Here is a 15,382-nt window from a genome sequence, read left to right on the forward strand (position 1 = left end):
ATTTCTCAACACCTTGTATAAATTCTTGAAAACAGAAATAAATGTTAATGTTAATAAATGGTTTTACATTTTAAAAAATTAACTGTCATTGTGCAGATTTTGCCATTTTTTTTAAATTACATATAATAACAGAAAAAAAATTGTATTAAAAATCAGTAGTTTTACAAATAGTAACTTGTTTTTTTGTAAAGTTTGACTGTGAAATCACAGCATTAACTATATTTAAATTGTACGTTATTTTAGACATATATGCCATTATTTTTTACATTATTTGAACTTTACAGTATTTCGCTGTTTCCTTAGGCACTCTATAACTGTAATTTTGTTGAAGAATTAATTTTCATTTTACAGATTTTCCATTTTGTTCAATTTCACCTAATACCTAGTAAAATTACAGAGTTTTAAAAAAAATCATGTTGAGGATGAAACTACACATAAGGTTCAGATAAAAAATGTTTTTAAAAGTATTTTTACAAATACTAACTGTTTTATTCAATGTTTGACTGAAAAAAATGCATTACTTTATTTAAATCTGTGGAAAAAATGGTAATTTTTAAATATTTTCGGTTATTTTCACTACTTTTACGGTATTTGAACATTGCCACATTTCAATATTCCAGGTTAACGTGTTGTTTTTTACTTTTTAACCATTGTTTTGTTAAACAATTTACTGTTGCAGATTTCCTATGTTTGAAAAAACATGGGGGAAAAATCACAGAAAAAATTGTAACAAAACCCAGTAGTTTTACAAATAGTAACTCTATTTTTGTGATGTTTGACTGTGACATTACACCATTAACTTTATTCAAATTATATATTATTTTAGAGATATTAACTGTTGTTTTTTGCAGTATCTGAACTTTGCGGGGTTTCGATGTTTCTTCAAACACTTTATAACTGTAGTTTTGTCAAAGAATTAATTTTAATTTTCCAGATTTTCCATTTTGTTGAATTACAGATAATATCTAGTAAAATCAAGTTTTTTAAAAAACTACACATAAGGTCCACATAAAAAATTATTTTAAAAAAGATTTCTGCGAATAGTAACTTTGACTGACCGTAAAAAATACATTGCTTTTTTGAAAATATGTGAAAAATGTTATTTTATAAGTCTTTACTGTTATTTTCACTACTTTTACAGTATTTGAACACTGTAGTATTCCGGTATTCCAGGTTTCTATTTAATTTTTTACTTTTTAACTGTTGTTTTTTGAACAATTTACTGTTTTACAGATTTTAACTGATTTGTTAATGCACAGTTGTCCAGTCCAATAAAATCCCCCCAAAAAGATTCATTTAAATGTTGATTGTAAAAGGAAAACGGGTTAAAACTGCACATAGGATCTACATCAAAAATCCATATTTTTCAAAATCTATTCTTTTATAATGACCTTAAAAAGACACTGTTTAAGTGTAAAAAAAAAATCTATGAAAAATATAATAATTTTATAGATATTTGCTGTTGTTTCCAGGCTTATTCCACCTTTTTTTTTTAAGTGTAGAGGAAGCTGCAGCCACCACGTTTCTACTGTTTATGAGGAACTAAAAGGGCCTCAGGATAGAGCCCTGTGGGACTCGAGCCCACCTTAAACCTAAAGGCTCGCTCTGTTTCTGGTAGTCATCAGTGCAGATTTTAAAGACTTTCCTGGATTTATAGATGTGACGGCCCCCTGCTGGTACTGGTTGGCCTCTACTAATATTTGTATGTGTTAAGAGTGGACTGAAGGAGGCGTTGGTGGTGATCTTGGGACACAGCAACACTTCCGGTCCGGCCCCTTTAAAAGCTGGCTTCCGCTGCGGCTCTCTCTCTCTCCATCGGCTCCTGGGTGAAGTCGACCGCCCGGGCTGCCCTCCATCCTCTGCCACACGCACGCCATGCTACGCCGCTCCATTTAAGTTATATTTTTTGCACTACACTCGCACCCAACAGTACATTGCGCCATGAGCGCCTTTATCCTACTGATCTTACATGACATGCACGACAGACATTTACGCTGACTTCACACACGCACACTTTTGCATCCAACAGCACACATACCTGATGCAGGTTTTCTTATTGATTACATCCAACATGCATTACAGCTTACCTTCCACCACACTTCACTTACACTGACGACATACAGATATTGTTTATTTGCTTTAAAAGATTAATTACGGTTTAAATAAATAATTTAAAACTATGCCGATGTCTTTCCCCCTTTCTTTTTGTTGCGGCTTGTGAGCCAGGGTCGTAACAATAGAGCAGAGTTTCATGGTCTTCTGATGCTCTGTGATGTATTTTTGAGGTTTTTCCACCTTGAAGAGAAGAAAACTGTTGGTTGTTGCATGAAAATGAATTTCAAAATCAGTGTAAGGTCTCGTCTGTTTGCTGTGAGCATGCCTTTTCTGGATTTTTCTTCTTCTTTTTAACACATTGACCCCACCTCCCTCACCTCCACCCTTTCCTCCACACCTCCACCTTCCTCCATATTCGTCGCCTTTCCTCCCTGACAGCGCCAACTTCAATCCCGGTGTGCTTGACTCCGCCTTCTCCACCCACAAGCCCATTGAGGTGACGGGTCCCGGCGGTAAGGCCACCATTATCCACGCTCAGTACAACACACCCATCAGCATGTACTCGCAGGATGCCATCATGGACGCCATCGCAGGGCAGACACAGGCCAAAGGGCATGACACTGGGTAAGAACACCACCTCCATTTCCTGTTCCTGTCCCACTTCCTGTTTAACTTCCACCTCAACTTCCTCCTGCCCTGCTTCTGTTATGTTTCTTCTTACCAGTTCACTTCATCTTCCTCCTCTTCTTATTAGTGTGCACTCCTGCTTCCTCCTCTCATCTTCATCCTCCTCCCTGTCTTCTAGAAAATACCGCTGTGAATTTACAACGCCAAACACATTCTACAGAAAGCATTGTACTGCCTAAAATATGTTTTTCTTAACGGGAAATGTTCATACTGGATACTTCTGTAGAGGCTTTATTCCAGTGATGTTTAGCCGACTGCATTAGCTTTTACCTCCAGTCGTGGAGGTGATTTTGGACACATGTATACTAGTTTGGACCGGTTTTAACTCAATACAGACATATTTTTAATACTTTTGGACAGTTTTGAGTCATTTGTGTTGAGGTTTTGACGCTTCGTTTGACACATTTAGAGTCACCAAGTTTATATCATCTTGCACAGATTTTGAGTCATGTTGGAAAGGTTTTTGTTTAGACTTTGTTTTCATTTTGGACAAATTTATGCCATTTTTTGTAATTTTGCACAATTTGGAGTAATTTTGGACATGTTTAAAATAATTTTGGAACGGGATTTGACTCATTTTGGATAGATTCTTTCAAAAAGTTGATGATGTTTTGCACACGTTTTGAACCATGTTGGAAATGTTTTTGTCTGGAAAGTTTTTGAGTAATTTTGTATCATTTCCATGTATCAATTTTGAATCAATTGGGACAGGTTTTGACTCACTTTTGACAGAGTTTTTGTCCTTTTGAACCATTTTTGAGCCATAATAGGCCAACTGTTGAGTCACCTTAGACAAGTTCATGTCACTCATGAGAAGATTCTGTCTGTTTGATAAAGTTTGAAATTATTTTGATAATCTTTTGTGATTAGTCATCAATTTGGTTCATCTTGGACAAGTTTCAGATTATTTTAGACTATTTTCAAGTCACATTGGATAAGTTTCAAGTTATTTCAGTCTCAAAATGACTTGAAAGTTCCCTGTTTTTTCCTTATTGGAAGTTTATTCCACGGACGATGGGTTAAATCTGTGGAATTAATGACTCTGCAGATGACATTTCATCTCTACAACATCAACTGGCATAAAAGACCAAGATGTTCAGTAAAAGATTATGTAGTTAGCTGAATGTGTTTTCCAGGCAACTAATTTATGTTTTTCATTTTAGTCAACCAAATTCTGTAAATTTTGAAAACTGCATGGAGCTCCAGCTTTTTGCCCTGATATTCGTTGACTTGTCCTTGTTTTCATGAGTCTCTATGTCCGAGAAGTTAGAATGATCTACAGAGACTTAAAAGACACATTAATCGCAACACAATAGGCTGAAATAAACTGGAATTATCCTTTCAACACACAATTTTTCTTACTTCTTACTTGCTTTTTCTTCTTCTTCTGATCTTCAGTTTTTATGTATTTTTGGTTGTTTATACACAGTAATACAGTGATTAATCCGACATAAATTCCTTTATTTGGTCTTCTCCTTCGTTTGCACTTTTCTTTTAAGTTCAGGTTGGATCATGCTTTTTATAAGCTTGTTGGTAATTATAGTGATGTTTTGAAGGTCTTTTAGGGACGTTAGATGCTGTGTGTTCAAGTTTTGTTAGGCTTATAGTTGATACTACAGCAGTGTTTGTGTGACTTCTTTGGTGGTGGTTTTGAAGCATTTAATGCAGATTTGAGTTGTCAAAATATCCGGTTAGATTAATTTTGCTGTCCTCAAACTGCCAAATACTGTTTTTAAAAGTCGAAGAGATGCAGAACTTTGACATTGAGGCTCGTTGTTGTTGGATTGTTCTGTGTCACAGCAGTTCTGGTAAAAACACTCTGCCGCTTCCATTTTTCTGATTGCAAGATTACTCTAACAATCAATTTTCCATCCTTCTGGAAAATTGCTCCGAGAGACGCACTGCTGTGCGTGCATGAAAAGTGTTTCTTGTTTTACCTCCTGGCCTCCAGAGGAAAAATGATCCATCCGAACATCTCCGAGCACATTCTTCATCTCAGCTGCCCTATTTTTGAACCCCGATAAACTCGCCCTAATTGAAATGCTAGCTCGAACAAAACCTCCCAGGCGTCTGAGGATGAGCTTTTCTGAAAAACCAATTACAGCCCACTGTGGTAGTAATCCCTCTCCTCTTCCTCCTTCATCTCTCCAATCATCATACTTTCATTTACTGAGAAACAGCATCAGAATACAAAACTAAACAGATGTAAAATGTGTTGAAGAATTACTGAGCCTGACTGTTAATATTTGTCAATTAAAGAGCAGCAAAGAGAAGCAGAAAATGTACAAAGAGACAGAAAACAACCACAAAGGCACACAAGAAACACAAAACACAGCCACAAAATAACTGCAAAGACAAAAAGATCACATGGAGACGAAAACAACTACAGGCAAAAACAAAAAACAAATAAGCTACGGAGAGAAAACAACCAAAAAGAGACACTAAATGACCTTAAAGAGACAAAATGTTCACAAAATGACACATAAAAATAACCTCAAGGTGACACTAAATGGGCACAAAGTGAAACAAGATCACCACAAAGAGATAGAAAATGACATCAAAGTGACACAAAAATGGCCAAAAACAAACACAAAATGGCTAGAAAATTACCCAAAAGAGACGCAAACAGGCCAAAAATGGCACAGAATGAGATCAAAATTTCACAAAAGGCCAAAAACAAGACTCAAAATTTCCAAAGAGTTACCCGAAATGTCTTTAAAGAGGTAAAAAATAATTAGAAAAAGAAATAAAAATATGAAAAGATCACAGAGAAATATAATACGTCAAAGAGATATACAACAGACAGAAAGACAGCAAAAAACTGCTAAAAAAAAAAGACTCAAAATGGCCACAGTTAATGCAAACTCATGTTTAATAAAGACCCTGAACTGATTAAAGTTCTGACAAAGACTTAGTGTTCTGATTCCTTCTCTCTCTTCTGGTGTCTGAATCGGTTTCAAAAGAAGCAATAATCTAATCTGCAACATGCAAACAACTGTTTTCTTCTTTTGATGTGAACTTGTACTTTTTTCGTGAATTTTGGATCGTTGAACTTCTCGTTTACATCAGCAGCTCAGCATCTCTGTCTTCTCAGCCTCTTTTACTTCATTTTTGGATATCAGATGGTTAATTTAAACGTATTTTATCATCCATAACTCCATCTAAACTAAAGAAAAAGGTCCGTTTTTATCATTCTTTGGGACTAAAGCTCAGTGTTTCAGTGTCTCCCTGTTGACTGGGTTGGTTGTGGTGGCGCCCTCTGTCTGTGGTTGCAGTAGTATTCCAAAAGATCCCCTCGAATACAGCTCCTCCCCAGTTTATCAGGCTGTCCAGTGTGCAGAGAAGGACCTGGAGACCTGGACCAGAGCCTCCAACGTGAAGTCCAAGTCCTTCAAGGTCCTGGCCCACATGACGGGAACCGAGTCTGGTGAGTTTCTTCACTTCGTAGGCAGTAAAAATGGAGGACGTTTGATTTAAATAGTGTTAATGTAGTTTCTGTTCTGTGTTGCAGTACCAGAGGAGGAGGATGGGGAGGCGCTGAGGAGCAACAGGTAGGCAGCCGAGCTCCGTCACACAGCTGCTGACTCCTCACCTGTAGGCTCCGTGCCCCAGCACCCATCCCGGACTCACCTCACCTCTCCTGCCCCATCCGTAAAATGTCACAAGCTTGAAGCAACCACAAATATTAACAAAGACACTCAAAACAATCACTAAGAGAGACAAAACAACCAGAAAGAGCAAAACACAACCACAAAATGATCATAAAGAGACACAAATTGACCACAAAAAGAAAACACAGAGAAGGAAAAGACTTCAGTGAGACACAGAATGACTACAAAGAGACACCAGATGACCGCAAAGAGACCAAACAACTAGAAAATAATCACAAATAAGCACATAGATAAAGACCATAGTGAGACACAAAATAACCAAAAACAGATGCAAAGCATCCACAGAGAGGAAAAAAAAAAAAAAAACGCCACAAAATGACCAAAAAGAGATACAAATTGACCACAAACAGAAAAAAAAAATACAACATATCCAGTCACAACACAAACACAGAGATCCAAAATGACCACAAATAAGCACAGAACGTCTACATAAAGAAAAAATAACCACAAAAACACACAAAATGACCACAGAGAAAAAACAACCATAAACAAGCTCATAAATTGTAACACAAAACATTTTTTTACTGAATGCCAAAGTGTTGTCATAATTTCCAGGATTTATTGTAAACCGTCTCAGACTTCATGGTTATTTTGCAACCATTTGTGGAGTTGTCGTGGTTTTTGACTGCATCACGTGGCACATTCACTGAAGACCCATCTCATACTACTGCGACTAAAACAGATAGTTGTACTCTGATTGTGGTGGAGCTACATTTGATTCAACTGTTGGTGCACAATTACTTCTACTGCAAAATCTTTATTTGAACTAATATAAACTTTTTAGTTTCTACACATCCTGATGTTAAGTTCAGTGTTCTAAGGAGGATTTTCTTCATTCATACAAACAGCAGAATGAATCAGATTTAGTTATGGCTTCATGATGATGCTTCAATGTACTGACTCTGTTTGACCAGAAGGAGGAGCAGCAGGACTGATTCAGACTCAGTGAACTGTTGTCTTTTAGCAGATTAACACACACACGATTCCAAATCCTACTTTATTGTGTTACAAAGGAAAGGTAAAAAGCAAATATGTGAATTAGTAAAGATAAAGAAATCTTACAAAGGGACACAAAATAACCACAAAGAGACACACAATAATCAGAAAGAGACGCAAAATGGCCACAACAAAAGACAAATACACAAAATGACCATATGGTGATGCAAAATAAGCACAGAGTGTCTGCAAAGAGACACAAAATAGCTTCAAAATTACATAAAACAACCAAAAACAGACAAAAACTGCAAAAAAATAGATGCAAAACAACCACAAAGAGACATGAAAGGCAACAAAGAGGAAAAAAAAAAACTACCACTTAAACAACAAAGCCAGCACAAAGAGTCACAAAGCAACCACAAAGAGATAAAAAACATTGACAAAAACATAGAAAGGGACCGCAAAGAGACACAAATTGACTACAAAGTCAAAAAACTAAACAGAGACAAAAGCAAAAGTATGATCACAATCACAAAATAGACTCAAAAGTGACAGAAAACAACTAACAAAAACAGCAAAAAAAAAAAAAAAGATGCAAAATGACCACAAAGACAAACAAAAATAATCAGAAAGAGACACAAAATGACCATATGGAGACTTAAAATGAATACAAAAAGACACAACATATCTACAAAGTGACACAAAGTGACACAGAAGGCCACAAAGAAGGGAACAAAACTACCACTAACAGAAAAAAGCTAGCAAAAAGAGACACACAACAACCATGAAGAGATGAAAACAATGAAAAAGAGGTGGAAAGACCACAAAATGACTGCAAAGTGAAAACAACTATCACAGAGACAAAAAAAAACAAACAGTCACAAAATGACCACAAAAGGACCACAAAGCATGGCCTTAAAGAGACACAAAATAAGCACAAAAACAAGACAAAGACACAAAATGACAACATGAGGACACAAAATGAGCACAGAATATCTACAAAAAGACACAAAATTGCTCCAAAGACACATGAAACAACCAAAAACTGCGGGAAAAGACATGCAAAACAACCACATGAAAGACCGCAAAGAGGGAATAAAAATTCCACAGAGGGAACAAATCTAGCACAAAGAGATGCACAACAGCCATAAAGAAGTAAAAAAAAAAAAAAAAAACAATGCCAAAAAGACAGAAAAGGACCACAAAGAGACAAAAAAAAATGATCAGAAATACACACAAAATGACTGCGAAGTGGAAATCTACCACAAAGAGATAAAAAATGATCACACTCGGTAACAAAAGGAGCATGAAGTGGCACAAAAACAGCTACAAACAAAACGACAAAAAAGAGATTACAGAGTCACAAAATAATCACAAAGAGACACAAAATGAGCACAAAAAGGCATAAAGACCCAAGATGACCGTATGGAGACACAAAATGAGTACAACATAGTATAGCACATACAAGTATAAAATCATTTGCATATAATGTTATGTGCAATTTCTGTACTGTGTTTTTTTCTTATTTATTCTTGCACTGCCTTTATACTTTTTCTTTTGGAGCTGCTGTAATGGCGAACTTTCCCCACTGTGGGATCAATAAAGTTTTCCTTAAGATATCTACAGAGACACAAAATCACCATTCACCATTCAGAGAGACAGAATAACTACAAAGAGTCATAAATCAGCCAAAAACAGTGAAAGAGACAAACAAAATGACGAGAGGCACATTTTGGATCTATTTTTGTCTTTGTGGGGTCGTTTAGGGTCTTTCATTTCCAGCAATTAGACAGTGTCAGCATTTTAAAATGATTCTGAAGGTTATGGTTTAGTTATTCAGATCTACAGTAAGAAATCCAGGATCTCAGTGTGAAAATTCTCGGTCCTGTTGATCCTCTTTAGGATTTTTATTTTTGTCGTGTCGTCATCAAACCCAACCTCAGCAGCAGAAGAGACACTGAACCACATCCTTTCCGTTCCACTCTGAGGATTTGGTCATTTTCTATTGATCAGTGCTGGTATTGATTAGTTAAAGAGCTTTAGAGCATTTTGGGCATTTAGTAGTGGTAAACAGGAGAACAATAACAGAAACAGAGTCTCCAGGATGATGAACATTATCCTTTGTTCTCTTTATCTAGTAAATGTTAGACACAGAACAAGTTTAAAAAGAGGAGAGAATCGAAAATGACTGTCCTGGGTCACAAACATGACAAGAAACTCAAATCAAAAGAAATATTTTCATATTTTCAGCCTTTAAGATGTCACACAGTTCATTATAGTGTTCTTATTTTTAATTAAAGAACTGAAAAATCTGACTTACATTAAATGTAATTTAATTTACTGTTTTACAGATTCTTCCTGCTGAAAATAGTCAGTAAAATCAGAGGAAACAAACATTAATTTACGTTAGCCATAAAAACAGGCTGAAACAGGTAACTGTATTTTTGTAAATGATAATTTGTTCTTTTAAATAATTTAACAACAAAATTAAATTTTTTTCCTGTTTTTGAATCAGTAAAATGTTGCCATTATTTAAGAAAGTACTCATGACTCCCTCAGAAATGTTTTTTTTTATTATTTTATTTCATTTATTGTTTTTTATTTTTACAGAATCTGTTTAGAGCAAATTATTTATTGTCATTTTTTAAAAATTATTATAGCAGGAGAAGACATGAGAGACACTTCAGGGACAGATGGTTAAAGCTGTTCCCTAAAGTCTGTCATGTAAAACAGATATTTGGTGCATTTATATCAAAAATATTTCCTATGTTTTACAGGGGATGCAGCACAAACTTGGGAAGTTATCTACTGCACTTGATCCTAAGAAAATAAATTACATATGTTGATATTTTTATTATGTATTTTACAAAAAATAAAAACTAGAATCAACATGTATTCTAAAGATATTCTATTCTTTATACATTTTTGATTTATTTCCATTACATGTAAACATTGCCTGCAGTTCAGCTGAAAAACTTATGAATTTTTGCCACGTGGCTGTTGGTGACAGCTGAGTCATTAATGGGTTCACAGTTGCCATAAAGAGCTCACAATTTTTTTCTTTTTTTACAGTCTGTTTAGAGTAAAAGTGTTTTTGGAGGGAGTACATTTTTGTTACAACAGCAGAAAATCCGAGAGACACAGACTGGTGGAACCTGCTCCCCAAAATGTGTCATTTAAAACAGTTATTTTATGCATTTACATTAAAATATTGCTGTATCTTACAGGGTAGGGTGACCATATTCTGTTTCTCTGAAAAGAGGACACTTCCAGCTCGCGCGAAAAATTTTCAGTCCCCCCCTTTTTTTCGCATTTCATCAGTGAAATGACATTTGCGTTTCGGCGTTTTCTTTCGGTTCGAGTGCTCTCTCGCAGTGTGCCTACCTGCCTGTCAGCCTGCGAGGAAGCGAATCTCCAGCGCCGTGGCGCGCGCCGGCGCTTCAGAGACGCGGCGCTGGCGCTCCGCAGCGCGTGCAGTGGACATTTTCTGATAGAAGAGAATGGGTTCTAAGTGCTGCGCAGTAACATTCAAGAGCGCGGCGCTGTGCGGCGCTGCGCGGCGCGGCGGTTTCACGTTATGTGGAATTTAGGGGATCAAAAACCGGACTTTTGAAGGACTTTATAAACGCCGGCCGGACAGGCCGGACAGCCTCTGAAAAGAGGACATGTCCGGGCAAAAGAGGACGTATGGTCACCCTATTACAGGGGATGCAGCACAAAATTGGATAATTATCTGCTGCACTAAATTCTAAAAAAATATAACTGTGAATGTTTCTTTTTTATTATTTCTTTTACAAAAAAACAACTAGATTCAACATGTACAGTATTTTTGAAGTATCTGCAGGTGTTAAAAACACTGAAGAAAGGATGGTTCTGTTTTGTAAAGCTATTTTGTTTCTTACATTTTTAATTTATTTTAATTATAGACAGATAAATCCTGCAGTTCACCTGAAAACTTTCTGAATTTTTGCCATGTGACTGTTGACATGCAAATTAAAGTGATTTTATTGACATAATGTATCATGATTTTGAGTTTAGATTCGGTCAATTTTTATGACAGAGGAGCACCTCACAGATGAGTAGTTCGAGAACCGTCAAAAAAATCAGAATCCAGTGATTTCTTTTTCTGTTTTTGTGATCTCTAGCTCCGATAAAATGTGTAATTTGGGGGATTTTTCATGTCATTCAAAATTTGCATTTCAATCCCAAAATCTATGTTATAAATAAAAGTCTTGTAAAATCATATTTGAAGAATGCAAACCCAAGTCATCACAGTAGCAGATAATTATTCAAACATATTTCTGAAGGTGATCATGCAGTTTGGATTTAAAAACCAGGTTTTAAATGACAGATTTTAGGGTTCAGTTTGTGTTTGTTTCGGCAGCAGCTCGTCTTAAATCTCGTCAAGTTTCTGCCAGAATGAACAAACCTTTTAACCCTCCTCCTCCCCCCTTGGCCTGATGGATGGAGCTTTCTATTCTCTGTGCACTTATTTAATCATCCCTTCATTATGCACCATCGATCCTCCGCCTGTTTGGATGAAATACAGCAGACTCCCCCCGCCGCCGCCTCGCCTCCTCAGACTATTCGCTGCCCGATGACTCAGCGTGGATCGATAGAGGCAGAGGTCGAGCTTTTATCCGCCAATACAGACTCTGAGAGGTTTTTCTCCCCCTTTGTGAGCTGCTTGCCTAAAAACATCCGAGGCAGAAACAGAAATATTGAGAAAAAACCTCAATATCCACATGTAATATAAAGTGAAATTTCTAATTTTGTCTCATAAATTTGTACATTTTGTTTGTTTTGGTAAATTTATTTGATTTTAATCCTGAAGACCAGTCGACTCGCATCACCCTCATTTTACTTGATATGCTCTTCTACATATTTTTGAGTTTCCTACCAGCTATATATGTAGTTGTTACGGCCACCAGTATTGGTGTGCCGTTTGATTTCTGAGGTGGTGTCTTTTTAGGGCATTTGTGTGGGGAAAATTGCAAGTGTGGGTTCAGCTGTGGCTGTCCCTGAGACTCTTCAACACCATCTGCTAGCCATTCCACCTAATGGCTATGGAGATGACGACCTGCACTGCAGCCCTGTTCGCCCCGCCTTCAGACCTTCCTGGTTGGGCTGCCCTCCAGCTCCCCTCTGCCTCTGTCCAACCGGATGCGGCCAACACCACACCTGCAGACTATATGACTGCTCAACCCGGTCTCGGGCTGTGCTACCAAGTTACTAATCGGGGTTGCTGGTGTTTATGACCAGTCCACCCTGGTGCCTCTGCGTGGTCTTTTGGTTTGTAAGCACTTGTGGTGGGTGCTACGGACAAATTCGACCTTCTGTTGGCAGCTTTGGTTTTGGTGTGTCTGCCAACTGTGTGAAGAAGCCATTCAGTACTTTGAGTATTCGTGCACTGTGTGTTCAGTATGTGTACGTATTCAGAGGCACCAGTTTTGTTTAGTTCGTTTTGTGCACACTTTGTATTAGTTTTTGTTTCTGGTGGTGGGTGTTGCTGATGTAGTTGTTTGGCTAGGGAGTTCAGTTGTTTTGTTTTGGGTTAGATAATTTGGGAACTCTTTTAGCCTTCGTTTTGTTTTATTCCATTCTTTGATTTGGCAACTCTCACCAGTCTTGTGTTCAATGTCACTTTTATGTTCCTTTTGCCACTAAGCAATAAATCCCTTCACCTAAACCAAAAACACCTGGGGCCTCATTTATAAAACATTGCGTAGGATCCATACTAAAAGTTGGCATACGGCGAAAATCTGAAATGTGTGTACGCCCTTCGCCCCTGATTTATAAAACTGTGCGTAAGCACAGCTGCACTCAATTTCTTTATAAATCACACACTTAGCTGGAAGATTGCACAGGTGGATCCACCTCACATTCTGCCCACAACACACCCACATTTTACCATGAATGGTCAATGCAAAGTAACTCATGAATGTATCTGTATATAAATAAGCTGCTGATCCACGGCATTTTACGCAGCGCCGGCCTGCAGTCTTTTCACTGCTGTCCGTCAGGCTGAATGAATCATGTGTTGACCCAGGCCACGCTGCCACTAAATTTGTTATGATCATGTCCGATGTACAAATAATTTGTACACTGATTGAATGTACATTTTTTCGGTTCACATAGACAAATTCATTTTCACTCGGAGCCCTTACAGCAGCATGAGTGCAGTCAGTTACGCCGATTACATTTGGGAAACCGGACATGGCTGCAAATTGCCATTTAATGTTGGCCTGTTCACCCACAGTGTAAGGAAACCTGATGTATTGACTGGTCATGTTTATAATGTCATCCAAAACAGCTGGCATTATTGCGCTGAGGGATGGTTGTGATATCCCAGACCTAAAGGACATCATTTAACTGTCTATCAGACCCAGATAGGATTTAGACAACAAATGTAACCTCATATATTCTTCATATAAAACACATACCTGTCGGCCAATTCCCGCTGGAAGGAGCCGGTGTCGCCAGAAACCCCCGAGTCGTCAGCTCCTGTGTCTGTACCAGGATGGCGTGGTTTCGGCAGGTGGGTCTGTCAGTTCAGCACATAGATCCAAGAGTACTGCTCTAGGGAATCTGAATCGGCTTATTAGCCAGTCATCGTCATGGGCCAGGAAATCCCCGTTATCCCTAAGATCTCTCTCCATTCCTAACGTGATCTTCCAGCAATGCCAGTGCATCCATTGTGCCACATTACGCACGGCTGTCACCCGCTATTTATCCGCTTTATCAGCGATTGGACTGATTGTCACATGCCTTTTCCAAATTAGTAATCAATCAATGCCACTCACCGCTCTATATCATTTGAAGATGGAAGTTTGATATTTGAACATAATTCTGCAAATACAGTCGTAGGCCGAATGGCGCACTATAGGAACATGTACAACAATGACGTTTTATGATTATCCGGCTCTACAAGTCTAATATGTGATAACAATAAAGGTTTGAGACCAATCTGGTTTCAATTCACCACTTCACCCTCCAGCACTGCCGTTCCCTCTGTCTCCAAAATGTGTTTTAGCAAGCATCAAGGTTGGCGCACCGGTGCGCACATTCTCACGCCAAGTTTGTTTTTAGAAATCACAACGTACACAGCGTACGCCACTTTCTGTACAAAGGTTGTGATTTACGCCACTTTCTAGCCCTGTTTTGTGCGTACGCAAGCATCACGCATCAAGGTTGGCGCACCGGTGTGCACATTCTCATGCCAAGTTTGTTTTTATAAATCACAACCTTTGTGTAGAAAGTGGCATATGCCACTTTCTAGCCCTGTTTTGTGCGTACACAAGCTTTATAAATGAGGCCCCTGGTCATTCTATTGCGTCCAGCCAACCCCTAGCGGTTGGATCGTAACAGTAGTATATTTTTTGCCAGAGCTGTACATCATAACAGTAAACGATGAATCAGTTTCAATGTTAGCTTCTACTTTGTATGTATCATCTGTCTTATCATGTATGTATCAAATTGTGTATTTTATGTTCCCTGTTCCCCTCCCCCTCTCTTCCACTCTTCCTCTACCTGTCTACCTCTCTACCTCTCTTCCTCTCTTCCTCTACCTCTCTTCCACTCTTCCTCTACCTCTCTACCTCTCTTCCTCTACCTCTCTTCCACTCTTCCTCTACCTGTCTACCTCTCTACCTCTCTTCCTCTACCTCTCTACCTCTACCTCTACCTCTCTTCCTCCACCTCTCTACCTCTCTTCCTCTACCTCTCTTCCATTCTTCCTCTACCTCTCTACCTCTTCTGTCCCTCTCTACCCGCTCGGCCAGCAGGCAGATGGTACCCCCCACATAAAGAGTCAGGTTCTACTCAAGGCTTTTTTCCCTGTTAAAAGGGTGTTTTCCTTGCCACTGTCGCCTTTGGGCTTGCTCTGGGGGTCAGGCATATGGTTTCTGTAAAGCGTCTTGAGACAATTTGAGTGTAATTAGCGCTATATAAATAAAATTGAATTCAATTGAAGAGGAGTTTGCATGTTCTCCTTGTGCATGCGTGGGTTTTCTCCAGGTACTCGCTTCCTCCCA

The 15,382-nt window shown here is 38.2% G+C and overlaps 1 protein-coding gene and 1 long non-coding RNA gene across 2 annotated transcripts in view; one reads left to right on the forward strand and one right to left on the reverse strand.

Annotated features, from left to right (window-relative positions):
• LOC110963759 (LIM domain-binding protein 3-like) overlaps positions 1–15,382 on the forward strand; it is a 167,035-nt gene that overhangs the window by 131,660 nt on the left and 19,993 nt on the right. The window contains 3 exon segments of the mRNA XM_051959688.1: positions 2,494–2,679; positions 6,018–6,169; positions 6,254–6,293. Coding sequence (XP_051815648.1) covers positions 2,494–2,679; positions 6,018–6,169; positions 6,254–6,293 — 378 coding nt within the window.
• Positions 1–15,382, reverse strand: part of LOC127537431 (uncharacterized) — a 292,103-nt gene that overhangs the window by 114,567 nt on the left and 162,154 nt on the right. The window lies entirely within an intron of this gene.

This window comes from Acanthochromis polyacanthus, chromosome 15 (assembly GCF_021347895.1).
Source record: "Acanthochromis polyacanthus isolate Apoly-LR-REF ecotype Palm Island chromosome 15, KAUST_Apoly_ChrSc, whole genome shotgun sequence".
Lineage (NCBI taxonomy): Eukaryota > Metazoa > Chordata > Actinopteri > Pomacentridae > Acanthochromis > Acanthochromis polyacanthus.